Genomic DNA, 17,056 nt, shown 5'->3' with positions numbered 1-17,056 from the left:
AGAAATGCAAATGTTTACCTTGTTTGTTCTTCATGAGACCGGGGCACAAAGTAACACTTATAGGTTTTGCTTATTTAGAAAATATTATTTGAGGTAGATTCGTAATATTTGTATACAAACAACATACAACATATCTAACATGCTGACCACACTGCTCGCGTCGTGTGCGTTACAAAATAAATGTAAACATACATGTATTCAATTATTGCACCCACACTGCTTGCGTGCGAAAATGAGCATCTGTGTTGCCGAGTGCTTAAATAGAAGTCATATTTCAACCTGCGTGTCGTGATCATGTTTGGTGTGGGGGGACAAAATCTATTTGCGCGCGGCCGGTTTGAGTATGGTGTTAGCCACCATTACACACTGTAACAACATTTCTAGGACATACCAGTCGTTTACAATTCAACCAAAAGTGGTGGTAAAATGCCCCCCATGTATTTCTCACATGGCTAATTGTAACAGGCTGCAGGGTTAATTATTACACGGTCTTCAATGGCAAAAATGAGAGGTAATTGAAATCTTCTCTGATTTGAATCTGATAGAAAAATATTTTCCTTTGATCTTTTAGTCATGTAATATTGCCCTAAAACAGAGTAGTCAAATATACTTTTACAATTCAAAAGTATGAGTATGACTTGAATATGAATATACTTTTTCTAGGGTATTATCTTAGCTGTATTGGCAAACTTGATGTAAAGAAGTGACAGTTTATATCATTATGTGAATGTGTCTAAATACCATTGCATTTTAGGTAAGGGGTTCATTGTAACAAATGTTACAATTGTACTCCCAATACAAATCTAATCTAAGGCTTGTGAGAAAATATAATAGCTACAATAGCTATACGAATCAAAAGACCACTTCTTACTGATAAAACAATTATTGCCTTTGTTTGTTAATTAATCATTGTTTATACAACGGGCGGGTCTAATCCTGAATGTGGATTTGTTAAAATCGCATTCCAGCTGGTGTCTATTCCACAAGTTACCACAGGCTAAATCTATGACGTTAAAATGCCTATTTACTCTGTTCCATCTGACAGCGCAATCCACTGTCTCATCAGCCCAGCCAGGCAAGTTATAAACTTGATCTCCACTTTAAAAAGCATTTAGACATTAGCTCACATTTCTTTTAGACTAACATTTTGTTTTCAACAACGAAGAGATTTGTATAAACCTTGCTGTCTGTTTCTCTGACATATTCAAATTCGATCTCCAGCTGTCCCATAGTAATGAACGTGTCGGGGTCGGTAGTGTAGACAAGACAGACAGACAGGCATCGTATTTCAGCCAGTCGAAATCATGAATCAGCTGGCATCCTTTTTATGGATATACAAAGAAATGGAATTGGAATAAAAAGGTACAAATGAAACAAAGTGCAGTTAGTTTGCAGTCTTTCCAGCTTCAGTTTGAAGTTGGCTAGCTCCTTCCTGACGAGAGAGAACTTTGTATATGCCAGGAGAAATCGCTACTTATTAGCTCATTGTTATGGATGTATCCAAATGTCACTAGAAAACAGCTTAAACTGTTATTCTGTCTGCACTGTTTGACGTGACTGTAAATTAGCCGTAGATGGCTAGCTAGCAAGCAAGGGATAAGAACGGACGACTGATACAGAAAGATACGAATTAAATGGGCAAGGTCTAGTTATCTGAACAACCAAGTTTAGCTTTCTTAATGAACCAGAAAATCTAGAGTTATTTCTGGCTGTCTATTGATGTTAGCTGGCTAAGTCATTGAACCTGCTTTGTAGTATACTCCCGTGTTCTATTTTTATTTGTAAGTATTGTACAGTCACTGGCTAGTATCTCCACTTGCAAATAAAAGCCTCACTCTGGGCAAGAAAAAATGCTCCACTGCATAAAATATTTCCACTGCTAGGGCACCCTCTGTTGCAGTTAAAGAAATATATACATTTTAGTTTATTTTTCCATGTTTTGAAAATATATTTTGATGCATTTCATCCATAGCCACTTGTTAGGAACATTTGTCACATCATTCATTTAAAAGTGTTGTGTTTCTGCGAAACCCAGAGGCTGAGAAATTGGCGATTGAGCTAATCTGACAACCCGACCTCGAGAAAGGAACTAATCTTGAGTGATGAACTCCAGCGGTTTCTGCAAGGTTAGACGGAATGTCTGGGCAGAATTTTAGTAGTGTGCTTTGCATTTTGAGTGAAAGTTTATGAAGACAAAAGCCAAGCGGGCGCATGGAATTATTTCATTGGGATGGACATAACTGAAAGGTATGCAGATATTTGATCTGAAAGGTGGGTGAAATGTTTGCTTCAGTATACATTTCATTAATGTTAAAGTTATGTGTTGTGTCGCTCACGGGGATTCAAGCATTTTTTGATTGGTTTAGGCTCCAGAGAAAGGCATTGAAAATGAGAAATGGCTTCTGACCAGGCCTACAGGAAAAGGTGTGTTGGGTGAGGTGGTAAAGTCTTGATGTATTTTGAAAACTTTTCGGGGACAGTGTTGTTTATTTCCCTTGTGCGTGTGTTATTGCCCTGGTCAAAATATGTGCACTATAAAAAGAACAAGGCGTCATTTGGAATAACCCTCCCTTTCTCTCAATTTGTTGATGAGGTCTCTAGTGGCAAAAGTGTGAATGACATGTACCCACCAGAGGCAGAGCTCCAGTACCTGTATTTCCATATAGATGGGGCTCCTTCTCACACAGTGGGAAGTGGTATTGGGCTCAGGGCAGCTAGCGTGGCTGGCTAAGTGATTCAAGGGTTTGGGGCGTAGTAGAGCAGAGGATAGACCAGCCGCATGGAGATTGGAGAAACAGTCGAGTCAGCAAGGTTGGTCAACACCCACAACACCCGCACTACAGTAGCTCGCCTGAGTCCCCTTATCGCCTCTATGCACGCCGTCCTGAATTAATGTTCTCGAAATTGAATATTTCACAAAGTTATGGATGCAAAATAAATCACAGGTAGGTAGAGATAGAAAGTGCTTCACAAACCTTATTACATATGGAGGGAACACAGTTAATTTCCAGATGCACAGGCTCTGGTTGATTTGTGAATGAGTCTCGCCCTGCAAGAGTTCTCGCTAAGGTGAGCTCCTGCTGAGGCGTCTACAGGTAATTTATTCCTATTTCCAAGTTTGCCATTTACGTTCTCTCCCCTCTGACAAGATTTATTCAAACAATAATGGCAATCTGTGGTGGTGTTAACGTGGTGTTGTGTGTTATTGGAACAACTGTGCCCTGAGCTGGAGACACACTGAGAGCAAGGCGAAGATGTAACAAACCCACTAGTAAGCTGAATGATCTTCACAACAGTATTTCTGTTCACGTATCCTCTTTAATCTTAAAGCAATAGTGTAAAGTTGAAAGGGCACTGCTCATTTTCAAAGAATGGAAAAAATAGAATTGTCATTCTTCCATTTGCTGTCGTCAGGTGCTGCCTTTCTTTCCTTTCCGTAGGTTAAAGGGCACAGTCACTGAGTTCCAGTCAGTTATTGTTGATGGGGTCAAAGGGCCCTGAGGATTCTCCATTGTGTCTTGGAGTGCTGTTACCTGTGGTTGACCTGTGCATGGATCATTCCGGTTACATAATAGTACATTGTTCACGTGGCTGAACTCTCTCTGTAATGCCAGGGTTGGCCCATGTAACAATGTTTCCATGGCAACATCAGAGTTCACATAGCGTTTGAAGTGTGATTTGACAAGGGCCATGGAAGAGTTCAGACAATAGGAGAAAATAGAAAAATATGAAAGTGCTATTTGGAAAAAGTGCATTCAATGGAATTGTTAATTTGTCGTATTTTTTTTTTACATCGGTTTTCTTTAGAAAAACTGAAAAGAGAATGAATCAATTTTCTTGTAGACAAAAGTACATTTTGGATCCTTTTTAACCTGGCTCTTTAAAAGGTTACATTCCTCTTCTGTATAATGCTGAGTACTACAGCACGTCCTCGGTTATGTAGCCTCCAAGTCAGAGACTGTGGGTTAAGAGAAAGACAAATCTCTCACATTCTTTGGACACTTTTATTAAAACATTACTTGCCTCCAACATAACGTTTTTTGTAAAGAATGTACATAATAATACTATTAATCATATGAATAATACTTTAACACTCACTTCATCAGTTAAGTAGAAATAGTTTGCAGTTCTCAGGTTGGATTGTACATTTATATTTCAACGTTTGTCAACGAGGCCAGGTCTGCACTTCTCTGCATTATTTGACTTCAAGGCTGTACAGTAAGGGAAATCAGCACGATCTTTCTCCCTTCTGTTTTTCTGACATGAACACATCTCTTCTCCCCTTTGTTGTTTCTTTCACACCCACTTTTGTTAAGCCACACGCTTACAGTACATGAAAATACAGTTTCACACGCATCCCCCCCCCCCCCCCCCCCATCCGCCCACACACACACACAGAGAGTTGGCTGCCTTGAGTGGAGTGTATAGTGCTGAGCTCTGGTGCTTTTATCAGACATTTGGTCATAAAACATCACACTGACAGAGGCAGCAGGCTCCTTTCTCAGCAGAACTAAGCAGAGGCTGAATTTCACTCTTCTATTGCCACCCATCCCCCCCACCGCGGCTCAAACAAACCTTCTTATTGACCCTTTCTCCTTCCCGTTCTCTCCATCCTCTCTTTCTCCACTTCAACTGAAGTGCTTCTTCAGAGCGAGGGGTGTACCTCCGTTTCTAAGGACAACAAAGAATAAAAGCCACGCAATGGACGGTCGAAAAGGGGCATTTGAAAAAAATCCCATATATATTCAGGGAGGAACACATTTTCCAATTTACTGTTACACAACATCACTGAGCTGCAGAATATGGAGATTGTCCGATATTATTAATAAAGTTTTAAAACAGTTAATTTAAAAACAATTCGATACACAATTCAATAAAAACCATGTCAGTTCCTTCTTGTTAGAATCAAGAAGGTGAATCTTTCTCCTTCTCCAACAGACAGTCTAGGCTATAAATATCCCTCTAGTTGTTATATCCACAGTTGTTCACAGTTGTATGACAGGAAGAACAATACAATCCTGTCTTGAAACCCATTTCTCTCTTAACACCAACATCTCCACGGCTGGATAGATAGAACAAGTCCAGCCAGAACTTAGGGTTTTGGTTAGTCGCTGATCACAACGGTGGAGTGACTCATGTGTCTGGCGGTCATGTGTCTATGTCGCGAGCTGGCGAGGGTTCGTGGGGCAGGTTGGTGGAGTTGGGCAGGGTCTGCGAGTGCGATGTGTGGGGCGCATGTCCATGGCACACCGAGTTCTGCTGCAGCTCCAACGCCATGGTGTTCTGCGGATGGGGGAACTCCTTCACTTGACGCCGGTACTCCAGGAACGTGGACGCCTTCGTAGCGATCGCCACCACGTTCTTGCCCACGAAGATGGTCGAGACTCTACTGTCCTGGAACAGGACCATGTTGACCCCACGGATCAGGATGGTGACCACGTTGATGGTGACTAGGCTGAGGATGGGATAGAGCATCATCTTCTGGGGCGACACGTGCTCCCCTTGCATGGAGATCTCACTGAGCGAGACGCAGGGCAGGATGAGGAGGAGGATGTAGCAGTAGAAAAACATCAGTCCCTCGGCCCAGATTGGCAGGCCGGTCCGCTGAGGCTCCCACAGGTTGGCCTGGATGTCCAGAAGATCCAGAAGATCTAGAGCCACCCAGAAGAGCCTCCCCCGCATGTCCTCCTTCTTCCTGAAGGTCCTCACATACTCCATGTTGTCCAGAGCCACTAGAACCAAGTAAAGCCCTGGGACGCACACGGACAGTAACAGAGTCAAAGCTTTCCGGGCCACAGTCTCCAGAGACTTCCTATCTGCCTTGCAGTTCTGGAAGACGAAGTAGAGCTTGATCTCCAGCACAAATATGTAGAGAAACCAGAGGATCATGGCGTAGCCGCGGCGGGCCGTGCGTACCTCGGCGCCCACCCACACGGCCACGTAGCGCAGCACGATGAGGAAGCAGATGTCCCCAACCAGCACAATGATGCACACGCCGATCTTCCTGGGCCCCTGGTTCTGCTCCACCAGGTAGGCGTCCATGAAGGCCATGCTGGTCATGATGACGATGGTGGTCAGGCACACGTGGCGTTTGTCCGGAGGTGGCAACACCATGGCGAGGACTGGACCCGACCGCCTGCTGGCCCTCACCTCCAGTTCACGGTGTCCGAGTTTAGAAAAATAATGGGTTCCTGTGGGAACACCAGTGAGTCATACAGTTAATCTATTGAGTGTCAGTCCAGTGAGTAAAAACAGTGAAGTCGTGGGGGAGAGGGGGTGTGTCAGTCTTTGCAGGGCTGCTGGTAGGTCATTTCTCAGGCCATGCGAACACAGGAACATCATCTCATCACTCAGCGCAGTTCCATTGATCCCCCCCTGCTAGTAAAGCAGGCGCCACTGTGAGGTGCTATATGGCTGACGGTCCATGACTGATACTGGAATGCTAATCCACACACTGAGGGGGAGTGGAATATACACAGAGGGGTGTGTGAGGGGCATGTATAGCACACAGAGTGCAATGTGAGGTTCTATGGGGTAGAGAAAAGCAGTGTGTTTGTGCAGCTCAGTCCCTCAGTGCGTGTGGAGGCTGAGAGAGATTCTGTTATTCAGTGTGTGGCGGAATCACCCTGTGGGGCAGCACTGGCGAAGCTGGTGCAGTGTGTGTGGCTCTGTCCAGTGGTGCAGTGTATGTGTTTGTGAATGTGAAAGTGAAAGAGGATTCTGCAGTGGCCAGATCCCCAGTAGCCATAAATCACAGAGACAAGGGAGGGGGAGGTCAGTGGCCCGTTGGGCCCCGCGTCCAACGCCAACTTTCCCGGAGGGAGGCTCTCACACTGGGCCAGAGACACAACATCCTCTCGCCTAACGCCACGTGCCGGCTTCGCCACTGCCTGGGGGAGAGAGAGTGAAAGGTAGAGAGGGGGATGGGGAAAGGGAGAAAGAAAGAAAACTGTCAGTGTAACTGGGCTATATAATGCAGCGCTCATTACCAAAGACAGCAGGCTGTCCACAAGCTAGAAGCCAGGAAGTGTGTCAGTATGGTTAAGATGTGGTCTTGTTTGTTACAGTGTAGGGAGGGAGGAAGATGCTGCACCACTCAGGATAATTTTAGACCGTATGTCATTGCTATCTCACTGTGTAATAGGGAGTGCCTGAAGACCATGTTAAAATAACTTAAGAATGGCAGGTAGGGGAGACTGGGGGAAATTGTAACAGGGGGCAAGTGTAACACAAGCTAGAGTGATAAAACTCACACGGTACATACACAGAATTTTCATCACTCTGTTGGCCAAACATTGACATGAATGAGACAGGTGTCAATTTTGTTGTCTCTTGCTAGGCATATGAGGTTTTGTCATGGCTGTTGGGTTGGGGGCAATTATACAGTGCCTTCGGAAAGTATTCAGACCCCTTGACTTTTTCCACATTTTGTTACGTTACAGCCTTGTTCTAAAATTGATAAAAGAAAGACATTATTTATGGAAGTATTCAGACCCTTTGCCATGAGACTCGAAAATAAGCTCAGGTGCGTCCTGTTTCCATTGCTCATCCTCAAGATGTTTCTACAACTTGATTGGAGTACACCTGTGGTAAATTCAATTGATTGGACATGATTTGGAAAGGCACACACCTTTCTATATAAGGTCCAACAGTTGACAGTGCATGTCAGAGCAAAAACCAAGCCATGAGGTCAAAGGAATTGTCCGTACAGCACCGAGACAGGATTGTGTTGAGGCACAGATCTGGAGAAGGGTACGAAAACATATCTGCAGTATTGAAGGTCCCCAAGAACACAGTGGCCTCCATCATTCTTAAATTAAAAAGTTTGGAACTACCAAGACTCTTAGAGCATCCAAACAATCGGGGGAGAAGGGCCTTGGTCAGGGAGATGACCAAGAACCCGATGGTCATTCCGACAGAACTCTAGAGTTTCTCTGTGGAGATGGGAGAACATTCCAGTGAAAGGCGCGTGACAGCCCGCTTGGAGTTTGGCAAAAGGCACCCAAAGACTCTCAGACCATGAGAAACAAGATTCTCTGGTCTGATGAAACCACGATTGAACTCTTTGGCCTGAATGCCAAGTGTCACGTCTGGAGGAAACCTGGCACCATCCATCCCTACGGCGAAGCATGGTGGTGGCAGCATCATGCTGTGGGGATGTCAGGATATATGCAAAGATGAACGGAGCAAAGTACAGAGAGATCCTTGATGAAAACCTGCTACAGAGCACTCAGGATCTCAGACTAGGGTGAACATATACCTTCCAACAGGACAACAACCCTAAGCACACGGCCAAGTCAACGCAGGAGTGGCTTCGGGACAAGTCTCTGAATGTCCCTGAGTGGCCCAGCCAGAGCCCGATCAAACCTCTCTGGAGAGACCTGAAAATAGCTGTGTCGCAACGCTCCCCATCTAATCTGACAGAGCTTGAGAGGATCTGCAGAGAAGAATGAGAGGCTTCCCCAAATACAGGTGTGCCAGGCTTGTAGCATCATACCCAATAAGACTCAAGGCTGAAATCGCTGCCAAAGGTGCTTCCACAAAGTACTGAGTAAAGGGTCTGAATACTTATGTAAATGTAATATTTCAGTTGGCTTTTTATTAAAACATTTGCAATAAATTCTAAAAACTGTTTTTTGCTTTGTCATTATGGGATACTGTGTGTAGATTGAGGGAAAACATTTTTTTTTAAATAACATTTTAAATAAGGCTAGCATATGTGGAAAAAGTCAAGGGGTCTGAATACGTTCTGAAGGCACTGTACATGAATTATCCAAATAATAACTTTAAATAGCCTTGGGGTCCTGTAGAGTGACAAAGAAGTTGTAAACACATATCATCTGGGCACCATCAGAGAATTCAGATGTTTTCAGAGGAACTGAATGACCATGCAAAATAATGGGTGTTACTATAAATATTGGTTTCGTACAAAGACATACTCATATTTCTTACAAAATCATTACGTGTCTATGATAATAGACAATTCAATATTTTTTAGTTGCTACATTTGAACCCAGCTACTGCAGCTACCCCTGGCACCAGGGCAAATGTAGCAGACTTCCGGACTTTTCTGATTCAAATCAATACTGTGAGCTGACCGTCTTATGTATAGACATAGAAATGGTATGAATGATTAGGAGACAGATGTAAGTTTATTTATATATATATAAAAAAGTTACTAGACTTGTTCAAGTGGTCTCTGAGCAAAAGAGTAAAATACAAAAACGCTCAAAATTGCCCTCAGTCGCCCCTATCATATTGTGATAAAAGATGATAGCTCGTACTACAATAACTTCATCACTGTTTGGACCTTTGCCCCATTTACTCCTAGATCATTCACAGGATCTGCATTAATCCCAAGTGATCAGAAGTGGGTACACAATATCATAGAATAGACTTCTCAATGCACACTTTCACAAGTTAAATAGACAGGATATGTCTCTGTCCAATAGGCCTCCATAGAAAGGAGAGAACGTATTTTCTCAATAAAAACAGACGTCTCAATGCCAGTCAATAACGTTAGAACATTCAGCCGTCCTGCAGAGTGTTACTTAATATATCAATAATGCATCAAGCTTTCCCTCTGATTCTGTTGAATGATGTTTGAAGGTGCGTGTGGTTTGACCTGCTTAGTATTCATATTGACGTGCACGTTGAGCGCTATGACAGGTGAGGTCACAGGTGCACTCGTCAACCGTCTGCTCCGAAATTTACTGCACTTTGTAAAACAAAAATGATGCTGGGCGCCCAAACATTACCAGAATACGCCAGCCACTCGATCTTGCTCGCTTTATCCATAAATAACACACCAGCTTATAAATGTTAGAAGGAAGAAGAAACAGAACGGGTTAATCGAGCAGAAGTGTCTTCTTCAATTTTAATTGGAGCGTCAGTCGTCACACGGTTACGTCCGACAGCCGTGACAGGTATACAAAATCGAGCACACAGCCATGCAATCTCCATAGACAAGCATTGGCAGTAGAATGGCCTTACTGAAGAGCTCAGTGACTTTCAACGTGGCACCGTCATAAGATGCCACCTTTCCAACAAGTCAGTTCGTCAAATTTCTGCCCTGCTACAGCTGTCCCAGTCAACTGTAAGTGCTGTTGTTGTGAAGTGGAAATGTCTAGGAGCAACAACGGCTCAGCCGCGAAGTGGTAAGCCACACAATCTTACAGAATGGGACCGCCGAATGCTGAAACACTTAGCGCGTAAAAATAATCTGTCCTCGGTTGCAACACTCACTACCGAGTTCCAAACTGCCCCTGGAAGCAACATCAGCACATGAACTGTTCGTTGGGAGCTTCATGAAATGGGTTTTCATGGCTGAGCAGCTGCACACAAGCTTAAGATCATCATGCGCAACGCCAAGCGTCGGTTGGAGGGGTGTAAAGCACGCTGCCATTGGACTCTGGAGCAGTGGAAACACGTTCTCTGGAGTGATGAATCACGCTTCACCATCTTGAAGTCCGACGGATGAATCTGGGTTTGGCGGATACCAGGAGAACTCTACCTGCCCGAACGTATAGTGTCAACTGCAAAGTTTGGTGGAGGAGGAATAATGGTCTGGGGCTGTTTTTCATGGTTCGGGCTAGGCCCCTTAATTCCAGTGAAGGGGAATCTTAACGCTACAGTATACAATAACATTCTAGACGATTCTGCCCTTTCCTGTTTCAGCATGACAATGCCCCCGTGCACAAGGCGAGGTTCATAAAGAAATGGTTTGTTGAGTTCAGTGTGGAAGAACTTGACTGGCTTGCACAGAGCCCTGACCTCAACCCCATTGAACACCCTTGGGATGAATTGGAACGCTGACTGCGAGCCAGGCCTAATCGCCCAGCATCAGTCCCGAAACCTCAGTAATGTTCTTGTGCCTGAATGGAATTAAGTCCCTGCAGCAATGTTCTAATATCTAGTGGAAAGCCTTCCCAGAAGAGTGGAGGCTGTTATAGCAGCAAAGGGGGGACCAACTCCATATTAATGATATGAGATGCTCGACGAGCAGGTGTCCATATACTTTTAGTCATGTATTGTATGTAGCATTTCAATTTCATGTACAGTGCAGCATTTAAAAATATATACCTGAACTACTCTTTAACAAAGTTGTTCAACATTGAAATGATTTGGTCAAGAAAATGAATAGAAGTACATATACTGTACATATCCTACATTACGGCTTCCTATATCGCAACAAAGCATCCTTTACTCATGTTGCCAAACATACCCTCGTAAAACTTACCATCCTACCGATCCTCAACTTCGGTGATGTCATCTATAAAATAGCCTCCAACACTCTACTCAACAAACTGGATGCAGTATATCACAGTGCCATCTGTTTTGTCACCAAAGCCCCATACACTACCCACCATTGCGAACCTGTACACTCTCGTTGGTTGGCCCTCGCTTCATACTCGTCGCCAAACCCACTGGCTACAGGTTATCTACAAGTCTCTGCTAGGTAAAGCCCCACCTTATCTCAGCTCACTGGTCACCATAGCAGCACCCACTCGTAGAACGCGCTCCAGCAGGTATATCTCACTCTTCACCCCCAAAGCCAATTCCTCCTTTGGTCGTCTTTCCTTCCAGTTCTCTGCTGCCCATGACTGGAACGAATTGTAAAAAATCTCTGAAGCTGGAGACTCACATCTCCCTCACTAGCTTTAAGCACCAGCTGTCAGAGCAGTTTACAGATCACTGCACCTGTTCTTAGCCTATCTGTAAACAGCCCATCTATCTACCTACCTCATCCCCATACTGGTATTTATTTTGCTCCTTTGCACCCCAGTATCTCTACCTGCACATTCATCTTCTTCCGATCTACCATTCCAGTGTTTAATTGCTATATTGTAATTACTTCACCACCATGGCCTATTTATTTCCTTAACTTACCTCATTTGCACTCACTGTATCTAGACTTTTTGTTTTCTTTTGTTCTACTGTATTATTGACTGTATGCTTTGTTTATTCCATGTGTAACTCTGTGTTGTTGTATGTGTCGAATTGCCATGCTTTATCTTGGCCAGGTCGCAGTTGCAAATGAGAACTTGTTCTCAACTAGCCTACCTGGTTAAATAAAGGTGAAATAAAATAAATAAATAAATAAATAAAATACTCTTCCGATAACATACCCTCTTTGTTTGAAACTGCAAGACAGAATATCTCAGCACTATATGTTGAGACTCAGAGCTGCGTTGGACACAAACGTAGATTGCCACTTGTGAGAGGAAGCTTCAAGCAAAGACCATCTGGTGATACAGACAGTACTGTAGTTTCACTTCTGTTCAGGAGAAACACAAGGCCACGCTGCTATGTGCTTTTGAAAATCCGAATGTGTTAGTGCTGGAGGGATGATCAACAAGCAGTACTAACCAACATTGATCTACAAATCATTAGGGACACATTCAGTCAGACAAATGTGTGCATCCTGAAGCTGACTGTGTAACATGCATTGGCATGAAAGGATAAAGTGAACATTTTAAAGGAGACATTGCCCCTAAAAGAAATGGAATTATGAAACTATGAAAATAATTTTGTTAGTGTATGTACCTGGCCAAGAATATGTTAACACACTGTATTGTGATGATAATTGCATGTTGAATAGTAGGCCTTCAAGGCTGAAGCGATAGGTGTGGTTGGAGGTGTGTCCAACTCACAGGTGCCATCTTGAATTGGGCTGCAAGCCCAATGTTTGGGTGGTCAGTAGTTTCCACAGCCACAATGTCAAAATTGGTTATATAGTAAAAATGTATGAAAACAAACATTTCCTTTTGGTCTTAATTTAAGGTTAGGGTAAGGCATATGGTTAGCAGTGGTAAGGGTTAGGTTAAAATTCATATTTTAAGAAGATAAATTGTATTAATAGGTTGTGATTACTAGTAACAACCAATTGTTTGAGGAGAGCCTTGTCACGATGCCTCCATTGTCTTGGCAACGCCAAGCACATTCACATAGAAAACCCCCCAACTAAATGTCCCTTCTCTGTCACGAATGTTGAACACAGGTATTTGAACTTACTCTGCCGATTGTCTGTGGTGTTGATTCTTCAGCTGGTCGAAATTGTAGACACAATATCCTCAGTATTATTAAACTGACTTTGTGTGTGTGGCAATCAAAATGTTTGCTCATGACCAAAGTACATGCACGCGATGCATGCATACTAACAGGCGCTTACATGGTTTTGCACCTGAGCCAACTGGCACTCTAAAAATGTTGAGCAGCTGAAGGACCAACCGGTAGAGGTAGTTCAAATGTAATTTTATTAAACATTCTGGCTTGTAAGGAAAATGTCCTCTATTTTGCAGTGCTTTGTTTCAGACTGTATATGTATCAAAGTCAGATTTTTTGGGGCAAAGGTGAGCCTAGCATTGTTTGCTAAAAATCGTGATTTTAGGCCACTTTTCGCTCATATTCCAGACTGCTTTAGTGGAAAATAGACAGAGCTATCCATTCCATTAGACCTATTGGATTTCTGTTGGCTAATTGACTTTATATCTTCGTTTTGTTTATGGTTTTTAATTGGACCGAAGACCCAAAGCCTCAACCAGAGGTTCACGTAGGGCTCAGGTTTTGATTTACATCTTCGGACAGTTGGCTCTGACAGGACTATTCATTTGTTGAACCCCTATGATTTTCCAATCGATAGACTGATATTGCAAAGACCAAGTTCCCTAATCTTTCATTTCTGACAAGTTTGTGGTTTATGAAAGTAACTTTGCCTTGTGTCGAGCCCTATTTCTTGTTAGTTCTTTTTGTTTGGAAGAAATCGCTAGATACACATGGTAAGAGAATGAAAGGAATGTGGTAGGTTTTGGACAACACCGTGGATAGAAGAAGCCTTGTAAGGGCACTGTGCACCTCGTTTGTAATCCTATCGAGTGTTTGAATGTTTAATACCTATTATGTAGAACAGGGCCAAAGTGAGAGATTAAATTCATAAAATGTTGATTTAATTGACTGATTAGCTGAAGCCTGTGTGTCATTCTCATGCTATAAGGGACAGTGCGCCCATATATATATATATATATATCACATAATAGTTTAACTGGCATTAATTATAAACTTTGTCAGAGATTTGTTTTCCTAATGAACGGATTAGCGTCTAAATGCTCGTGATAACATGAGCCCGGCTGGACGGTTTGGACCTCTTCAGGAATGAAATGGGGAGAACCGTGAGATGTCATCAATGTTTCAGTCCTACGTAGTGAAGCGAGAACCGGAAATTGTGATACATTTTGGCAGTAATGGATGATTGTTAATCTACTCTGTCACATTGTCTGCTAAACCGCTGTAGTCTGCAGAAACGTTGAGTGAGGTGTGTGTGGCAGCGCTTTGCATATCAATTCTATTAGCACATCCGTAATGTGTTGCTCTCATCCACTGTAGATCCATCTTGGGGTTTAGCATAGAGCTAGAATAAGTAGAAAGGACATTCCAGGACAATGATACATTATGTGGATTGGCAGCCATATTGGGTGTATTATTTAAAGCGTTTGATTAATTAACAACTATCACCTGAGGAATTGATATGCAATCAATTACAGTGCCTTCAGAAAGTATTCACACCCCTTGACTTTTTCCACATTTTGTTGTGTTACAAATTAATTACAAATGAAAAGCTTAAATATCTTGAGTCAGGTATTCAACCCCTTTGTTAAGCCTAAATAAGTTCAACAGTAAACATTTGCTTAACAAGTCACATAATAAGTTGCATGGACTCACTGTGTGTGCAATAATTTAACATTGTTTTTAAATGACTACCTCATCTCTGTACCCCACACATATGTAAGGTTCCTCAGTCGAGCAGTGAATTTCAAACAGATTCAACCACAAAGACAAGGGAGCGTTTCCTTATGCCTTCCAAAGAAGGTCACCCTTTGGTAGATGGGTAAAAAAAATATCCCTTTGAGCATGCTGAAGTTATTAATTACATGTTGGATGGTGTATCAATACGCCCAGTTACTACAAAGATACAGGCATCCTTCCTAACTCAGTGGCCGGAGTTCAATGGCTGTGATAGGAGAACGCTGAGGATGGATCAACAACATTGTAGTTACTCCACAATACTAACACAATTGACGGAGTGAAAAGAAGGGAGCCTGTACAGAATAAACATATTCCAAAACATGCATACTGTTTGCAACAAGGCATTAAAGAAATACTGCAAAAAATGTGGAAAAGCAATAAACTTTTTGTCCTGAATACAAAGTGTTATGTTTGGGGGCAAATCCAATACAACATATTACTCGGTACCACTCTCCATATTTTCAAGCAAAGGGGTGGCTGCATCATGTGATGGGTATGCTTGTAATCATTAAGGACTCAGAGGTTTTTCAGGATGGAAAAGAAACAGAATGGGGCTTAGGAAAGGCAAAATCCTAGAGGAGAACCTGTTTCAGTCTGATTTCCAAATTACAGAGAAAGACAGAGCTGTAATCACTGCCAAAGTTAAGCATTTTTGCAATAAAAAAAATAGTTCATTTTAATACTATCTAATTGGTAGTTACAGTCCTGTCCCATCGCTGCAACTCCCGTACGGACTCGGGAGAGGAGAAGGTCGAGAGCCGCGCATCCTCCGAAACACAACCCAGCCAAGCCACACTGCTTCTTGACACAACGCCCGCTTAACCTGGAACCCAGCTTCACCAATGTGTTGGAGGAAACGTACACCTGGCAACCATGTCTGCGAGAATTGTGCCCGGCCCGCCACAGGAGTCGCTAGTGCGCGATTGGACAGGAACATCCCTGCCGGCCAAACCCTCCTCTAACCCGGACGACGCTCGGCCAATTATGCACCGCCCCATTGGTCTCCCGGTCACGGCCAGCTAAGACAGAGCCTGGACTCAAACCAGGATCTCTAGTGGCACAGCTAGCACTGCGATGCAGTGAATTAGACCACTGCAGCACTCGGGAGGCCCTTCTACAAAGTATTGACTTCGGGGTGTAAACTCTGTTTCATTTTCAATGAATGGGGAATTATGTGTTGATGGGTGAGAAAAAACAATGCAATCCATGTTGAATTCAGGCTGTAACACAACAAAATGTGGAATAAGTCAACGGGTATGAATACTTTGAGGGCACTGTATCTCTATGCTTATCACATCTCTCAGAATGCTTTGTACTTCATGCAACAACAATACTATGGAACACAATATCTATTTTACCCATTCTATTTACACTGAGGAAAACGTTCCGCGATGCTGGCCCATGTTGAGGCCAATGCTTTCCACAGTTGTGTTTGGGTGGTGGACTATTCTTGATACACACAGAAAACTGTTGAGCGTGTGAAATCCAGCAGCGTTGCAGTTCTGGACACATTCAAACCGGCACGCCTGGCACCTAGTACTATATAGTACTGTTCACCTAAATCTTTTGTCTTAGCCATTCACCCTCTGAATGGCACACATACACAATCCATGTCTCAGTTCTCTTAAGGCGTAAACATCCTTCTATAACCTGTCTCCTCATCTACACGAATTGAAGTGGATTTATTAACAAGTGACATCAATAAGTGACCATAGCTTTCACCTGGATTCACCTGGTCAGTCTGTCATTGCAAGAGCAGGTGTCCCTAATGTTTTGTACAGTCAGTGTACATGGCAGCCACAGCCTTGTTATCTTGTTGTCGTTCTGGACATCCAGGGTCCTATCTAGACACTTCCTCAGGCCCAGCTATGTATCACACCAGTGACAGAGGTCGGGGCAGACAGTGGGAGTAAAGCACCAATTTGTTTCTTTGCCAACTGCTCTAAAACACCACTGCCTGGAGAAGGGAAGACAGGACAGGTGTAACAGGTGATGAGGGAGAAGAAGACGACAGAAAGGTTGCAGAGCTTTAATAGTTAGCTATCTAGCTTTATCGAACACGGGACTTCAGGGGTTTAGAAAAGGATTTACAGGTAGCTTATTTGAGGTATTTTTACATTTTCATTTCAGGTTTTTGCTTTGTTGTTGGATGAGTTTGTTTTCCGTTTGCACTTTTCATTACACTTGATTGTTTGGCGTATACCGTATGTTAGCTTTGTGCCCAAGGGCATTCAAGTCTTTGAAAACTACTAGG

At 43.1% G+C, this 17,056-nt stretch overlaps 1 protein-coding gene across 2 annotated transcripts in view; it reads right to left on the bottom strand.

Annotated features, from left to right (window-relative positions):
- Positions 1-3,985: 3,985 nt before the first annotated feature.
- LOC139415635 (transmembrane protein 121Ab) overlaps positions 3,986-17,056 on the bottom strand; it is a 68,189-nt gene continuing 55,118 nt past the window's right edge. The window contains exons 1-2 of one of the 2 annotated variants that reach the window (XM_071163748.1): positions 13,015-13,119; positions 3,986-6,890 (exon numbers count right to left, since the gene is read on the bottom strand). In XM_071163748.1, the coding sequence (XP_071019849.1) occupies positions 5,149-6,114 (966 nt within the window). In that variant the 5' untranslated portion in view covers positions 6,115-6,890; positions 13,015-13,119 and the 3' untranslated portion in view covers positions 3,986-5,148. Of the gene's footprint in view, positions 6,891-13,014; positions 13,120-17,056 lie in introns of those variants that run through there. The other variant, XM_071163749.1, reaches the window with a different exon arrangement.

This window comes from Oncorhynchus clarkii, chromosome 8, assembly GCF_045791955.1.
Source record: "Oncorhynchus clarkii lewisi isolate Uvic-CL-2024 chromosome 8, UVic_Ocla_1.0, whole genome shotgun sequence".
Taxonomy (NCBI): Eukaryota; Metazoa; Chordata; class Actinopteri; order Salmoniformes; family Salmonidae; genus Oncorhynchus; species Oncorhynchus clarkii.
Note: the sequence above shows the minus strand (reverse complement) of the source record. Positions and strands in the feature narration are given on the sequence as shown.